The 17,782-nt window shown below is 36.0% G+C and overlaps 1 protein-coding gene across 2 annotated transcripts in view; it reads right to left on the reverse strand.

Moving 5' to 3' along the window:
* Nucleotides 1-6,579: 6,579 nt before the first annotated feature.
* Nucleotides 6,580-17,782, reverse strand: part of Mark1 (microtubule affinity regulating kinase 1) — a 139,867-nt gene continuing 128,664 nt past the window's right edge. For both annotated transcript variants that reach the window (XM_074048287.1, XM_074048288.1), the window contains exons 16-18: nt 16,968-17,219; nt 12,682-12,726; nt 6,580-8,669 (exon numbers count right to left, since the gene is read on the reverse strand). In XM_074048287.1, the coding sequence (XP_073904388.1) occupies nt 8,315-8,669; nt 12,682-12,726; nt 16,968-17,219 (652 nt within the window). In that variant the 3' untranslated portion in view covers nt 6,580-8,314. The remainder of the gene's footprint in view (nt 8,670-12,681; nt 12,727-16,967; nt 17,220-17,782) is intronic.

A 17,782-nucleotide genomic window follows, 5' to 3' on the forward strand; every position in this document is an offset into this window, starting at 1 on the left:
TGATTTTCATTTCCTCTGTGGCTAAAGATGCTCAACATTTTTTCATGTATTAATTGGCTTCATACTTCTTTTGGTAATTATTTGTTCTTTTGGTGTTAAATTTTTGGAGCTCTTTATGAATTCTGGATGTTAATCCCTTGTCCAATGAATAAGTGGCAAGGGTTTTCTACCATCTTGTAAGTTTTCTCTTGATTCTGGTGATTGTTTCCTTTTTACAGAAGCTTTTAGATTTGATACAATCCCATTTGTCAATTCTTGGTTTTATTTCCTGAGCAACTGGAGTCCTATTTAGAAAGATGTTACCTATGCCTATGTCTTCAGGGTCTTCACCTATATTTCCTTGGGTGGTTTCAAAGCTTCAAGCCTTACAGTAAGGTCTTTGATCCATTTTGAATTGACTTTTGTGCAGGGTTAGATACAGCAGTCTAGTTTTAGTCTTCTACATGTGGATGTCCAGTTTTCCCAACACCATTGTTGAAGAAGCTGCCTTTTCTCCAACATACAGGGAGCCTTTGTATAAAAAAAAATCAGATGACTATAGCTGTGTGGGCTTATTTCTGAATTTTTTATTCTATTGATCTACATCTCTTTTTGTGCCAGTACTGTTCTGTTTTGTTATTCGGCTATATGGTATAATTTGAAGTCAGATATTATGATACCTTGAACATTGCTCTTTTTGCTCAGGATTGCGTTAGATGTTCAGAGGCTTTTGTGCTTCCATATGAATTTTAGATTTGATTTCTCTATTTCTGTGAAAAATGACATTGGAATTTTTATGATGGCATTGAATATGTAGCTTGCTTTTGATAGTGTAGCAATTTTCACAATATTAATTATGCTGATCCATGAACATGAGAGGTTTTTCCATCTTTTAGTGTCTTCTTTAAGTTCTTTCTTTAGTGTTTCATAGTTTTCAGTGTAAGAGGTCTTTCACCTCCTTTGTTAGGTTTATTCCTTGGTATTTAGTTTTTTTTGAGGGTTTGGTGAATGGGATTGTTTTCCTGATTTCTTTCTCTACCTGTTCATTATTGGTATATTGCAAATTTTTAATTTTGATTTTGTGCCCTGCTACTTTGCCAAGAAAAGCATTTATCAGATCTAGGAGTTTTTTTGGTGGAGTCATTAGGGTCTTTTAAGTATAGGATTATGTTATCTGCAGACAAGGATAATTTGACTTCTTCTGTCCTTTTTGTATCCCTCTTATTTCTTCCTCTTGCTTTATTGCTCCAGCTTAGGTATTCTAGTACTATATTGAATGGTAGTAGTACTAACTGAATGAGACCCTTGTCTCATTCCTGACTTTTGAGGAATAGATTTCAGTTTTCCTTGTCTAGTATAGGTTTGTCATACTTAGACTTTATTATGTTGAAATATGTTTCTTCTATTCCTAGTTGTTTCAGAGCATTTTTCATGAACAATGTTAAATTTTGTCAAAGGCTTATTTTTTTTTTGCATCTATTGAGATGTTCATGTGATTTGTGTCTTTATTCTGTTTATGTGCTGTATTACATTTATTGATTTGTATAGGTTAAACCATCCTATATCCCTGGAATGAAACCAGCTTGATCATGGTATATGATCTTTTAATGTGTTGCTGAGTTTGTTTTGCAAGTATTTTACTGCAACTTTTTTTGTTTTTATTCATCAAGGAAATTGATCTATGATTTTCTTTTTTTGTCATGTTCTTACCTGGTTTTGGTATCAGGTTGATACTGTCTTCATAGAATGAGTTTGGTAGTGCTCCTTCCCTTTCTATTTTAGATTTGAGGAGCCTTGGTGTTAGTTTTTCTTTAAAGACCATCTAGAATACATCTGGTCCTGGGCTTTTCTTTGTTGGGTGCTTCAATTTCATTGCTTATTATAGATTTGTTTAGGTGGTTTATATCTTCCTGGTTCAATTACGATATGTCATATGCATCTAGAAATTATTCTTCTAAGTTTTCCAGTTTACTAGAATATAAGTTTTTGAAGTATTCACTAATGATCCTCTGAATTTCATTTTGTTGCAATATCCCCTTACTTTAATTTTATTAATTTGGGTCCTCCCCCTCTTTATTTTGGTTATTTTGGCTAAGAGTTTGTCAATATTATTTTTTTGTTTAATTCTTGTCTTGTTCTTTCAGTCTTTATTTTCTTAATTTCTGCTCTGCTCTTTTATTTTTTCTGCCTACTGCTTTTGGGTTGTTCATGTTTTTTACCACTCTTTCCTTCTTTTTGGCAGTACTGGGGTTTGAATTCAGCGCCCTGTGCTTGCTAGGCAGGCACCCTACCACTTGAGCCAAACCCCAACATTTTTTTTTAAGAGCTTGAGGTGCATTGTTAGGTTATTTACTTGAGATTGCTCTGATTTTTTTTGTGTGTGTTTTCTATTTTTAGTTTATTTTATTCATATGTGCAGTTCTGATTTTTTAAGAAAGGCACACATGGCTATAAACTTCCCTCTTAGCACCGTCTTTTCTGTGCCCCAAAGGTTCTGGTAAATTGTATTTTCATTTTTGATTCTAGAATTTAAAAATTTTCCCTTTGCTTATTAGATAATGCACTGATAATTCAAGAGTGACTTGTTCAGTCTTCATGTTGGAGTAAGTTCCATGGGCTGCTGAAAAGAATGTGTTTTCTGTGGCTGTTGGTTGGAATATTGTGTGTCTGTGAAGTCCATTTGATCTATAGTGTCATTTAATTCTGAACTTTCCTTAGTGATATTTTGTTGGGATGATATGCCTTTTGGTGAGAGTGGGGTATTAAATTATCCACCATTATTGTTTTGGGGTCTATTTATCTTTATGTCCAGTAGTGTTTGTGTTATGTAATTAGGTGAACCAATGCTCTGTGCATATGTGTTTACAATTATTATCTCCTCCTGTCAATTATTCCCTTTATCAATGTGAAGTGACCTTCTTTGTCTCATCTGATTAACTTTGGCTTGAAGCCTGCTTTATGACATGCGAATATGGCTACTCCTGCTTGTCTTCAGGCTCCATTTGCTTAGAAAATCTTTTTCCATCTTTTCATTCTAAGTGTACATTTGTCTTGGCCAGAGAGGTGTTTCTTGTAGACAACAAATGGTTGGGCTTGCACTGTTTCTGACAAGAAGCTGGCCATTATTCTTATCTTCATTCCTCTTTGTATAATGTCTTCACACCACTCCCAAGCTGGTTCAATTTTAATCACCACTTTGAAACAACATGTGATATGAAAACCTAACAGTTTTCTTAATTAGTGTTTGTTAAACTTTTTGGTTCTGTGGGCTTATGGTTTCTGGCAAAACCCTGGCCACCACATCTTTAAATGGCTTTTGCTCCCCATCTGCATTCATAGGTCAGGTTGCTCAAGGTTGTCACACAGCTTTGGATGCACTATTCACCTTTTTTTTTTTCAGCTATTTTTTGTTCTCTACTTCATTTTGGATACAGTTTTTAGTGTTGTCTTCAAGTACACTATTTTTTCTTCTGCTCTGACCTACTAATTCCACTGAGCATGTCCTTTCAGAAATTGTAATTTCCATTTCTTGATGTCTGAATTGTTTTTTATACTACTCACTTCTCCACTTAACATACTTAAATCTTACTTTTTTGAACATATGTAGTAATGATAATTGTTTTAATGTCCTTTACCATCTCTGCAATTTCTGTGTACCAATTAATAACCCCCTCTTCATCATGAATTGTATTTTCCTGCATACAGGAAAAGGTTATCTTGCATGCAGGATAACCTTGAATGGATGCTAGATATGGCATTACCTTGTTGCATGAAGTACATTTTGTATTCTTAAAAATGTTCTTGAGCTTTACTCTGGGATATAAAGTTACTTACAAACATTAATGCCTCTAGATATTCCTTTGGTAAGCAGGACCAAGGCAGTATTAAATCTAGGGCTACTGAGCTCCCATTACTGGGGCAAACTCTTTTCTCACCACCTCATGGTTTTTCTACTAGTGGCTGGTTGGAGCAGGTGCTACTCTTGCATAAAAGTTGATTATTCCCTCTAATACTTTCATGTTCCTCTGACTGGCCTCAGGTAAGTTTTTCAGTGCATGGGCTGATCTCTGCAGACTCTGTCTTTGCCTTTCTACTCTCTCAGTTCTTTTTTTTAATTTTTAATTTTTTTATTATTCATATGTGCATACAATGCTTTGGTCATTTCTCCCCCCTGCCCCCACCCCCTCCCTTACCACCCACTCCACCCCCTCCCTCTCCCCCCCTCGATACCTGGCAGAAACTATCTTGCCCTTATCTCTAATTTTGTTGAAGAGAGAGTATAAGCAGTAATAGGAAGGAACACAGGTTTTTGCTAGTTGAGATAAGGATAGCTATACAGGGAGTTGACTCACATTAATTTCCTGTGCATGTGTGTTACCTTCTAGGTTAATTCTTTTTGATCTAACCTTTTCTCTAGTTCCTGGTCCCCTTTTCCTATTGGCCTCAGTTGCTTTTAAGGTATCTGCTTTAGTTTCTCTGCGTTAAGGGCAACAAATGCTAATTTTTTAGGTGTCTTACCTATCCTCATATCTCCCTTGTGTGCACTGGCTTTTATCTTGTGATCAAAGTTCAATCCCCTTGTTGTGTGTGCCCTTGATCTAATGTCCTGATAAGGGAGAATGCCAGGCTTCACTAGGGCTCCATGCCACAGTGGGTATTTTCTCAAGGTAGGAAGCTGGGTCAATCATAGGACTCACTGCATTTCATGGACTGATATAAAACATTGCTTTCATTTTGACAAGTGTATTACACTGTTATTTCATATATCTTGCCTCTTCATTTCTTTGGGGGGGCCTGGTATTTGTTATTCCATGTCAGATGAAAGCAGAAGTCTTGATATACATGTTGAAAACCTGAATCAGGAAGCTTCCTCTGCCATCCTGATCTCTTTTATAGCTCACAAGTCCCACTCATGCTACCTTGATTCATTTTTGAAATGTCCCTCAAATATAGTCCTTTTCACTCTTTTCCACTGTGTTAACCACTCCTACTGAGCTACTTCACGCATTTTTTCTTTTTTACTAATAACCCCTGGAAGGATCTTCCTGACTAGTCTTAAGCTAGTCTCTAAATTTCTATTAGATGCAGTTTTTTTAAAACTGTTTCCCTAGAACTTAGAATCTGATGTATATTCACACTCAATGAGCTTGCTGAACCAATGAATTATTCTTTAATACTGATGAATGGGGTACTTAGCTTTAAAAAATCTTGGTGAGCCAGGCACCAGTGGCTCACACCTGTAATCCTAGCTACTTGGGAGGCTGAGGGAGGATCACACTTCAAGGCCAGCCCAGGCAAATAATTCAAGACTCCATCTCTAAAATAACCAGAGCAAAATGGACTGGAGCTAAGGCTCAAGCAGTACAGTGTCTGCTTTGCAAGCATGAAGCCCTGAGTTCAAAACCCCAGTATTACCAAAAACAACAAAAAAACCCCAAAATCTTATTGCTCTCCTCTCTACATCCATTAAGCTTAAGCTGAGGTTCCAATTTGTGCTTTGGATAATCTTTTATTTACCTATGTGAACTGGGCTACTGCCTAGAACTTGTGGCTCATTCCTAACTCGTGTCGTACAGCTATTACTAACTTTACTTGTTCTCACATGTCCCTTCCATTTGGAGGGTTTTCATTCTAAGAGGTTTCCTTTTTGGTGTCCATACAGAGCTCACTCTTTCCTGAATTTCCATACTATCCATCGTCTTTTTTTTTCTGAACACTTTATATCTGACAGTGTCTTTTTAGTTGTGCACATTCTGTCCTCCCAAATGGAACAAAATCTTGGGAAGGTAGGAATTCTCTTTTACAATACCCTTATATATCTTAAGATACAGTAGTACCTTGATAGATGTTTAAAAAGGAAGGCAGAGATCATTGTGATTACTTTATACAGGCTGACAGAATCACTTATTTATAGCAAACTGGTGCTTCACTTGCCACATTAGTTTTGTTGTTCCCAATGTGAAATGGTACTTTTGGTGAAAAATCACCTCATAATAAAGCCCTTTAGGTCTTAAATCAAATTATACCTTACAGACTATAACTGGGTCAAGGTTCTGGGGTATACCTTATTATTTTTATCAAACAAAATACTGTGGCCCAGTTTCTACAAAATAATTGTTTTAATATAAGGGATGTCATATGAAATAGTATTTCCACAGAAGCCAAGGAAATCCTGATTTCATGTAGCCAGTGAATATAAACTGGTATTTATTTATGCAAACATATTTAAAATTTCTCTAAGTCTTCAAAAATATTTATGTTGTCATAAACACATAAAATGGGAAATATAAAGTGAATACCAAGATTTCATTTTTGTTCACAAGAAATATTGAAGTAAAATTCTTTTCTACAAAACAGAAGAGTTGACCAGAGTGAAAAAACATAAACATCAGCTTCTACTTTGGAAACAGCATGAAGTCTATTTTTTAAAAAAGTATTTCAATGACTGGAATTACTATAAAAAGATTTAAGTTTTCTTATCATAATGACATCTTAGAAACCTACACAGCTTTATTCCTTGTCAACTAAATTTGGAACACAGAAAATAAACTCCCCATACAGAATACTTTTATTCTAGAAAACAGGTAATTCACATTCTGATAAAGAGAAAAAGACAAGTGCTTTATTATGAGAACTGTTCAAGTAAAATTTCAGTGTGCACCAGTGAAAGTGAATAAAGATTTGCATCAATCATTTTGAATGAACACTAGGTTAAAAAGGGGCTACACAGTTTTTTTTTTTCCCCAAACACCACCCTTTGCTAAGGCAAGAATACACTTCATTTTAGAACAGAATGTTACAGAAGAACGCTACATCACAGTACAGTACAGAATGTAAAATCAACTTAGTCTGGAAGCCATTATGGAATGGCATATCCCTACACTTAGAGCTTTCCAACACAGGTTAGAGTTACAGCATTTATCACAGCTTTATTTTTCTTTAAACTGATAAAATTTGAATACACTTTCTATTTCTTAGGAGTGTGCAGATGGGGCCCATATGTTGATATTACAGTAATTACAACATTAAATAACATTGCACAGTCAACCTCCAAGGCTAATTCAGTATAAAATAACAAGTATTAAAATGTACCTTCACTAGTGGGCTTTACATAGCATGTATCAATAATTATGAAAGGAAAGTAGGCGAATGCCCAATTACAAAGCTGCACATTATAGGCATGATGTAGAATAAATACAAGAAATCTGGAAAGATACTTAAAACAAATGGGCTATATGGGAACAAACACGTAAGCATAAACCAATAGTAAACTGTCATAAATAGTATGTTTGCTCACAAGTCTTTTAAGTACTTACAGATATTACAGTGGCAGGGGTGGATAAAGAGACCGGAGGAGAATGAGGCAAATGCTCCCAATGCCAGTGAGTTCCTGAGGTGGCATTATTTCTTAACTGATGTATTGATCAACACTGTAAAGATGAGTTTGTGCTATGAAACAGTCCCAATATTGTATTTCCACAGTTGTAGTATTCTGAAGGCGCAAACCTAAGTGACAGTTTACATTATAACAGCCAGATGAAATATTAATTCTTTTCAATTTTGCTGCTACAATCAGCAGTGGGTCAGAAAACATTTCAAAGCTCAAAAGAAACCTGGTACATTTTTAATTTTTCTCTCAGTATTTCTTAATTAGCTCAAGGCAAAGCTATTATTTATTTTCACAAACCTTATTTTAAAAAGTCTAAGTGCTAACACTGTAAACATTTTGTATCTTCTCAACTAAACCTTGTATGATGACAAGGCTAAGAGCAAAGATAAGCAGGGTTAATTCTGTGTATAATAAACCTGATCTATTTATCAGCTTCTTGTTTAAATTTAAATATGATTTAAAATAATTTTATAAAGTTCATGCTACAATTGTAAAGAATATTTCTGTGCATTTTTAATCCTGGACACAATTTTCAAAATTGCATGATGAAGGTAAGAATTTAAAAAACCCACCAGAATGTAAATAACAGGGAAAAAGATTTTCAACTCAAAACATTAAATGTACATTTATGTGCAGAAATCTAGACAACTATACAAATTTTAAGCAATCATATTTTATTATACAACTCTATGAACAGAAAATGAACAGAAATACACAATATACTTACCTGTACATGTGAACCTACTTTTTTAAGCTACAGATATTTATCATAGTTCATACTGACTTCAATTTTACAGTTCATAACTATGTATAACCTTATTGCATTAAGGGCAAATTCTACACGAGGAGATTCACAGGCGGACCACATTAGGCTTCACCAGTACATTCGAAAACTGCGCCTCATATATGGGTGTATCTTCCCTGATCCTGTAAATTTAGATATATTTACAGCTTAAGCTCATTTGCTATTTTGGATGCAATGTTCTTGAAGGCAATTGACGTTCCAGATATTCGCTTGAAACGAACCCCATTAAGTGACAGCCGTGGCAATTTGCAGACTTCCATCTCCCATTGCACAAGGCTATCCTGTCTGGCATCTCCGTGGACACAGAAAAGCAAAAACCTCTCTTTTTGTTCATAATCACAGTTATTTGCATCTAACACTTTCCGGATTTCTCTCATCATGTCATTAGGGTCCATTGAACTAGTGGTCTTCATACTCCACGTGAACCGCAAAGAACGCGGCTTGGACTCTTTGCTCTCTTCCTTGTCTCTTTCTTTTGGTTCCCCTGATGTAGTTCTGGAAGAAGAGGGCACAGGGAAAGAATGAAAACAAAAACTCCATTCAGCAAAGAAATCAAGCATAAAATCTGAGTGATCATAATTCAGTGCCCAATGAAAGTACCCCCAAATAGACACAAAGACTTATGTTATCTTGCTGTGGCAAAAACAGACCTAAAGATGTGATCTGTTTTGACTTTCAAGTTATCTTTAGTTTAAAGTAGCATATTTTCTTAAATGCTTCTGTTTGTAGGAAATGAATAGAAGCTGGAAGTAAAGAACCTAGTACTTTTTTTAGTTCCTTACATATTTCCCTGTTCCCGTGTGCAAAAATACTCTTTATTTTCTACACACACACACACACCAGGTACTATTAGTAGTATGCCTGTAAAACACAGTTTTGAAATACAAAGAAAAAAAATTCCCTTTTCTGTCCTTTTTCAGCAGAAAGAATGCAATGACTATACAGGGAAAGAAAATTGTTTTTAGCTGATAATGATGAGAAAGGCGGTGCGTGCAATGCAGTCTATATAAAGAAGACACATTACTGATATGCTCTTGATGTTCTCCAATAGTTTTCCATTTCACTAAATACATTCTTAAAATAGTCTACAGGGCTGCACATGAACTCCCCTTCAACTTCTACTCCCACCCTCATCTCCTATTATTTACCTCCTCGCTCACTCCTACTGGGACACACAGGCCTCCATGCCATTCCCTGACCACACTGGTATGGTCTTGTCTCCAAGAACAGGCAGCCCCTCTGCCAGGAATGACTTCCCCTCACATGGCTGCAGAGCTGTTACTTTGTTCAAATTTCTCCTTACTTCTTCATGAAGCCTGCCCTGACCATCCTCCTGCACTAACTCCTCTTTTAGCATGGCCAACCCCATTTACTGTAGTCTATATTTTTCCTATATGCATGACATTTTAATATGTTCTTTAACCCATTTAATAGGTTTATTATTTATAACCTGAATCTGTAACTAGATTGTAAGCTCCAGTAGCACTGTCTATTTCATTTCCTGACTTGTCTCAGGCAGTTACAACTATGCTGGGCACATAATAGATGATCAATATATATTTGTTAAGTGAATCTCACTAAATTTTGCTTATGTAGGTATCTCACAAATAATACAGAACCAGAAAACCTACTTCAAATAATCATAAGGTAAAATTAATAATTATTCATGATACAGAATTCCATATAATTAAGTTTATTGAGCAATTATCCAAATATAGATACATGTTGCAATTTTAACTTATAAATCTATCTCACTTATCTGTAACTTAAGAAAGAAATTATATCCGGAAGTATTTTTGGCAGTATGGGGATTTGAACTTGTGAGGCAGGTGCTCTACCACTTGAACCTCACCTTCAGCCAAGAAAGCAGTTTACACAGTTTAAACAGAGTATGTAATCTATAATATTAATACCTTCTATTAAGATACATAAACATTTTACACAACTACTGTAATGTGTGTGTAAAAAAAAATATATATATATATTTTTGTGGTACTGGGGTTTGAACTCAAGACTTGTGCTTGCTAGGCAGATATTTCTACCACTTGAGCCACACCTCCAGCCATGTAATGTAGATGTATACATTTACATGTATACAACTTAAAAAAATATTGTCCCTTTCACTCTTAGGTATCTGAGATCCCAAAGCTCTTATCAACTATGCAAACTTGAAAAAATAGAAAGGAGTAAGAAGCAAAATATGTGTGGAAAGAAGCATTAAATATGTGTGGAAAATATTTATTTCATTGTCTTCTCTATTTTTTCTTTTTTTCTCACTGCAAAAAAGAAAGCCATTGCATAATAGGCCTACTTGGGCTGGCAGAGCCAATCAGAGTATTTACCAGGACCATACATATGACTCCTGTTCTGTTACGGAATCAGCTCCCTGGAGATCACTTGACTGAGTACTCATTTTAAAGGCAGAATTGATGGCAAGGAAATTTAAATTACTTTTCTAAGATTATAAGGAATTGAAAAGTGAAGACTATAAACCAAATATTCAGTTTTCCTTCCATTTGACCTTAAGATAATAGGCAGATACCATATGTTTTTTACATATAGCTCACAGGTGGTACCACTGGTAATGTTAACAGTAGGAAGCTCCCTGAAGTGCTGATATTGTAGAATACCAGCCAACATTGAGAACTTCCTGGATGCAGGAGCTGTTCAAAGTGCCTAATCATATTATTCACTCATTTACCCTTCCAACAACCTTACAAGGCAGTCAGGATGAGGAAATGTAGCCACAAAGAACTGAAGTCACGTCCCCCAAGTCACACAAGTCAGTGGCTAATCACAGCTCCAACATACTGGATCACACCTTCTCTCTGAAGTGACAGAACCTTATTAGAACTGGTGTGATCCCACCTGTGCTTATCATTGCTTCTTCATCTGTAAAACGGTATTTTTTTAGCTGGTTGTTGTGCGGATTAAATGGCTGGCAAGTACTTAATAGATAGTAGGTATTCAGTAAGTCTTTGTTCAAACGCAAAAAAGAAAACAAAATCCAACAATAATTAAGCAAAAGGAAAGGAAAAATGCCTTGCAAACATTTCTAAAAGATTAGTTATTAAATTCTTGTGTTAATAAAATTAGGTAGCCATTACAAGGACAAAAGTGCATGCAGATATACTCCAATATTATTTGTGGTTACTTGTGACACTATATAATAGTTAATGTGTCAGAGGGAAATTTTTTAGAAATACAGGATGAGAAGAAAGGAAGGAGCTCAAAAGTAAAGACTAAATGAGGGAGGGGCTAAAAAGTACTCCATGTTTATTTAACAGGCAGGAAGAAGTTAAAAATATTTGCCTTGCCTCCCCTTTTGGCTCCCTATTATGGTAACTGAGGTACCTAATCCTGCAAAGGAACATGTTACTAATCATTAGTAAACATAAATACAGCACAGTCTGTAAAGAAGACTCTCTGGGAATGCTAAATAGAGTCTCCCCAAAGTTACTTATGTTTTATATTTTGAATAATTTAACAAGTAGAGATTAAATCAGAGGCTTATGTTCAGCTGGTCAAAAATAATTCCTGAATAAAGCCAAACACTTTTCGTATGTGGAATACTTGTTGATTTGAGAGTTACATTGCACCCATAATATTTGAGTTTGCTCAAAGTAATTTAATGTCTTTAGTTCAAAGATTTCTCCAAACTTATAAAATATGAATGTAAGTAAGTACTAACTTGTATATTAGGTGGTCCCCAGGGCAATGCAGATACTGCTGGTGAAAACTTGTTAGAAACAGAAATAAATTCTCATCCCTTGTCCCCAGTGAATGAGAAATCGTGGGGAGAAACCTTTCATCAAGTCCTCCTTGTGACTCTGATAGTGCTTGAGCTTGAGCTCCATTACCAGCAAGAATACCCACGTAGTATTAATGTCAAAATCCCATAGAGCATGCAAGGATAGAGGTTTTTTTTTTTTTTGTGATACTGGGGCTTGAACTCCAGGTCTTCACCTTGAGCCACTCTACCAGCCCTAATTTTGTGAAGGGTTCTTTGAGATAGGGTCTCACCAACTATTTGCCCAGGCTGGTTTTGAACCGTGATCTCCTGATGTCTGCCTCCTGAGTAGATAGGATTACAGGCGTGAGCCACGGGCGCCTGGCTCAGGATAGAATTTTAAAATGTGGCTTAAGATTCAATATTCAACTGATATATTACCAATATCAAATATTTTTACATGCTTAGCTACCTCAATGTTCTGTGCTATTTGACTTAAGATTAATTTTAGTTACACCATATTATTGAGAAAAGGAACAGTACATGTTAATCTACTAATTTTTCTGCTATAACGTATCTTACAGAACATTATTTCTTTAACAAGTAAACAATTCAAAGAAATGTCAGGTAACTTAATGTTAGAAAAACACACACCAATATAAAGATTTACAGCCTATGTAGTTACGAGTTCTACTCATGATCATTCAGTGTTAGAAGTACTCTAATGCATGTTTCTCTCAGAGTCCCAGCAGTCAAGGATTAACAGTGGCTCCTCACCTTGAGGTGTCAGTTCTGCCACTGGCTTCGCCTTCACTTGGATCCCTCAAAACAAAGCAAAGGTGGAGATTTAATGATAAAAGTGAAAATGTATATAAAGAAAATCTTTGTCTAAAATGATTTTGAAGTTAACCTGTTGAATAACTTGTATCATGACAGTTCTGTATTACTAGTCAACTGGTCTAATCTATTTCTGTTTTTCATCATAACCACATTACTATCATTTATTGGCTACTGGGTATTGTCAAGAAGAGATACCAAATGAAAATTTAGGATTTTTTTTACAAAGTCTTCCAATTTGTATTTAATGTGGTAATTTATCTTTTGGTTTAATTTAGTATAAGCTAAGGTTAAAACTATTTAATAATTATTAACAGTAAGATTAAACTTCGTATTTCTTACTACATATGATTCTAGTAGTTGCTCAATTGAGAAAATATATAAATTAATCTTGTAATTAAAATAAATACAAATTTTTAAATAATCAATGTACTTCAGCAGTTATGCTAACAGTTCATGCACAGTAAGTCAATATCCTGTTTGAGCAAGTGAGTCTAAAAACATGGACTCAATCTTATACAAAACCATTAATCATAGGGCTAACCACCTGTGAAATAAACTCAGGAAAATACTGCTTGTGTTAAAGGTAATTAGTATTTTTAGTCTTCCAAAATTTTAAAAGGTAATTAAATACATACATAGGAGTTACAAATCAATTTAAAAATACTAATAGTTTGTGACAGAGAGGAAAATACTTTTAAATAGCTAGGAAAGTCACCAACTTGAACTTATAATGTTTTAGCCATTCTAGAAACATTTATAGAATAAAATCACTCTTACTTCAAATTAATAAAGCACTTCTACACAGCAAGCCCTGAAACTGGACTAGTTATTAAAAATAAGAGTATCTCATGTCTCTTGGGACCTTTTTTGATAAACAAATTGCATAAAAACCATTTTTCTGTCAAAACTGAAAAGGATAATAAAGTGTTTTCTCATATTCAAATGGAGTTTCTTAAATTTCTATTTTTAATAACTGACATTTCCATTGGGAAGCATAATAAACATTTAATGCCATCTATACATACCTATTTTTATCATAGCAAACTGAAATAAGCAGCCCTTTCCTGCAGGTTCAAAATGAAATGCACATTCTCAGTTACATGTGGACGCCATGCTAGACTACAAAGAGGGGCAGCGCTCCACTCAGCAAGACAGACAGCGACGCTGCTGGGTCCTGCTGCTAAGATAAAAGACAATGTCTTTTCTATGAAGGGACATAGTTCTCACTGGTCTTTTCTGCCCTATTCATATTTTGCCTTACAACACACTATTTATAGACAAATACTCCACTGTGGCTGAACCTCAAGCATTAGAAGTGAAATCTTTTAAAACCTCTACTTTCTCTGCTATAGTTAGTTGAAACCGCATCAGTGCCAGTACGAACAATGGAAGAATTTTTGCTACTTGGCAATTGTTTCAAATAGCTTTTAAGTCTGCTTTAAGTAATCCTGTTGGGAGGCAGATACAGAAGGTGCAGTTGACTTTCTAACAATTAAAACTTAAAAACAAATACCTTACATATATTCAGCTGAACAAAAAGGTTATCCCTTACATAAGAATAAGCTACAATTAGAAATTATAAAGCTTGGTACAGACTCTTCTAAGTAGGTAGGTATTTATGGCAGAGGATTCCAAGGAGAATGAATACAAGTACAAGATCTTGGAGCAGGTGTGCCCAGTATGCTTGAGGACAGTGAGGTGCTTGCATGGCAATGTGTAACCAGCAAGGAAGGGGAAGAATGAGAGAAGAGGGCAGAGCAGGAATGGGCAGCCAGACTACATAGGGCTTCATAGGCCACTGTAAGGGCTTTGAATTGTATTCTGAGTGAGATGAAAGCTAGTTGAGGGTCTTCTGTCCCTCCACCTTTGTGTTGGTGCTGGGGATCAAACCCAGGGCCTCACACATACTCAGCAAGCACTCTACCACTGAGCTACAATGCATACTTAACTGATGGCTTTAAATTGAGATGTGATTGATCAGACTTGCATTGCTGAAAACAGAATCGAAGGACAAGGACAGAAGCTAGGAGACCTGCTTGGAGGTGAAGCATTAATGGTGGTTTAGGTTATGAAGGCAGTGGTAGGAGCAATGGAAGCAGTAACTCTGGAGATACTGTGAACACACAGCCAACACAATGAGCAAATGGCTTTGATGTGCAGTAAGAGAAAAAGCAACTGGAAAGATGGTATTGTCATTTCTTAAAAGGGTGAAGAATGAGGAAGGGACATGTTTTGGGGAGGGGAGCAGGAGTTGAACTTTAGACACATTTTTTGAGAATGTGGAGAGGCTGACCAGGCAAATGGATCATGGATCTATGGGGCTGCAGTTGTGGGAACAGATGTGGCATAAAGATATACACTTGGAAGCTGTTAATGTTCCATGAGCTCACCAAGAGTGCAGAAAACCAGAAGAGAGAACATGTGCCCTGCCCTGTCTGATATTTAGAGGTCAGGGAGAAAGGCAAGGGAATATGAAAAGAACCAGGAAAGTAATCTGAGAAGGGGCAGCTAGTTTGTGAGGCAGGAAAAAAACCCAAGTGAAGTGAGGAAAATGTTTCAGCTGCGAGAAATATTTCAATAAAATAAGTAGCTCACAGGAAGGCAGGATTGCACCAGTCTCACTCACTGCTCTATCACTTGCCCCTAGTGAAATGCCTTGCACATAGCAGGTCTCCAAATATTTACTAAATGACAATAGGGCAATCCTCATCTGAAATTTCCAACAGATCAGCTCTTAGGCACTTCTTGCTCTGACATTCTGTTTCTTGACTTCATGTCTACGGTATTCTTTATGATGTTTCCTCTAGAATCTAAATTTTTATTGCAAGATAAAGAAAAATATTTTGCACAATGACTACTGCACAATTAGCAATTAAGAACTGAACTCAAAATCATTTATGTTTATTGAGGAGAAAGTACTGGCTTTAAAAAATAGCCTTATGTAGTCGGCCAAATTCCAGAAGTAGAAAGTACTGATAATGAGCAGTACCCTGCAAATGGTCAGCCAATACTGTCCTCTTAACTTTCCTGCTGCCTCATTCCTGTTGGTGAGCTTTAGGTCTTTCTCTAACAAGGTTTCATGCTGCACAATAATTGTCCAAATAGCACAAAAAATCATTGACAGATATGGTAAGAAACTATTCTGAATTCAAGGACTTAAAATTTTGAATTCAGCTGTGTGATCCTAGACAAAAGAATCTATGAACTGAGTCCATAAATATCTCTACAAGGCAGGAGACTAAAGCTGCTGCATCTCTTTTCCACAGCCACTCTGTGAAATCCCAGGAACACCAAAGATTAAAAGTTAATACCCTTTGCAAGTATAATAAATTCTTACCCACACATCATTTAAGGCTTAGCTATGATGAAACACGGTATACAGCCCCTAGACAGAACAGCTATGCCTTCCTCTGGATTCTTTTGGCATGTTGTATACACTTTTTTTTTTAAAGGCCAATCCTGCTTTGCAACAAAGCTAGTTGTTCACATATCTGCTGTTCCAGGACTCCAAGCTCTTGGAGGGCACAGATGCCATCTTATTCACCTTTACATCCCACTCTGTACCTAGCACAGTGCTTTTACATAACGGGGCTCAAGCAGGCGTTACGTGGGATGTGGTAACTGGTCAGATTTATAACAGCCTGTTCTGTGTTCTGCACCTGTTTACTTTTAGGTAGCACAACAGTACTGTTTCATTAGATCAGAATTTTATTATAGATGTATTCATTTTGCGATTATTATATTTTGATGTCAAGTAGTCAAGTATTTATGAGGTTAAATTACCTAAGTAATCTATGTGTTTCTAGACTTTTTATACAAAAAGTAAAAAGGTAAATGATATACATATATGTGAACAACTTAAAAGTATTTTAAGGTAAATATTATTTGAAATATATATGCAACCTTACATTTAATTCCTGTCTCTAAGTAAAAGCTTTTAAACAGGAGATAGTTTTTTGTTAAGACACATTTTTGAGGTCAAATTTCTGTTCTTTCTACTCTATTTTTACAGACATTTTAAATTCTCATTTTGTCCAGTTCTCTTTCTTGCTTTTAAGGCCAAAGACTTTATGTCTAGTTGGATTTTTTCCTCAAACTTCTATAAAAGAGCACTCAAATGAAGTTACGAAATTATTTTGGAAGAAACACTGAGATTAATGAAAAAAATTGTGTCCTTTATAATTCCTAGAGGAAACAAAACATGGTGGGAGGTTGGTACTAACCTGCGAACGAATTTGGATGTGATTTTGCTTATTATACCAGTTGATGTCCCCCTTCTGGTATGTGCAAATGCACCAGTTTCATGGGATGGTGAAGCAGGTGGCCCATTATAAGCAGCACTGCGTCGCTCCCGGAGTTGTTCCCCATGAAAAGTGCTGCGGCTTGAGCTCCCTCGGGGAAAACGAGTCCGGTCTGGAGTGGTGGCACTAATGCTATGAGCAGATGGGGAAGCAGCAGGCACTCTCTGGGTTGTACTGTTGGGACAGATTAAGACGTCTATTCAGAATAATTAACAGGGAAAGCTTTCACTCATGCTAAAAACTGGGGGAAAGTAGCTATGAACTACTTCCTTCAGTCCAGTTTTATTTGTTCACATTAGAGATGAGACACATGAGGTAACATTATCATTACAGAACGACAAAATTTGGTCACTAAAGATTAAGAAATTATTGAAACAGAGACACAAAGACAAATACTTTTCACTGTCAGGAATGCCCAACCAGGGTGCTGCATATATATATCTACAGTTTTTAAAAAATTTATTTGGTGGTGGTGTACTGGAGTTTTGAACTCAGGGCCTCATGCTTGCTAGGCAAGTACTCAACCACTTGAGCCCCACAGCTTCAGTCCCACAACTAAAGGTTGCGTATATTTTATACCATAGAATTTGAAAATCTGACATCTAAAATGCTCCAAAATGTAAAACTTTTTGAGTGCTGACATTATGCCACAAAATTTCATAGCTGACCTCATGTGACAGGTCTCAGTCAAAATGAAGGCACACTGAAAATATTGTATAAAATCACCTTCAGGCTGT

This window comes from Castor canadensis, chromosome 11 (assembly GCF_047511655.1).
Source record: "Castor canadensis chromosome 11, mCasCan1.hap1v2, whole genome shotgun sequence".
In the NCBI taxonomy this organism is placed as follows: domain Eukaryota; kingdom Metazoa; phylum Chordata; class Mammalia; order Rodentia; family Castoridae; genus Castor; species Castor canadensis.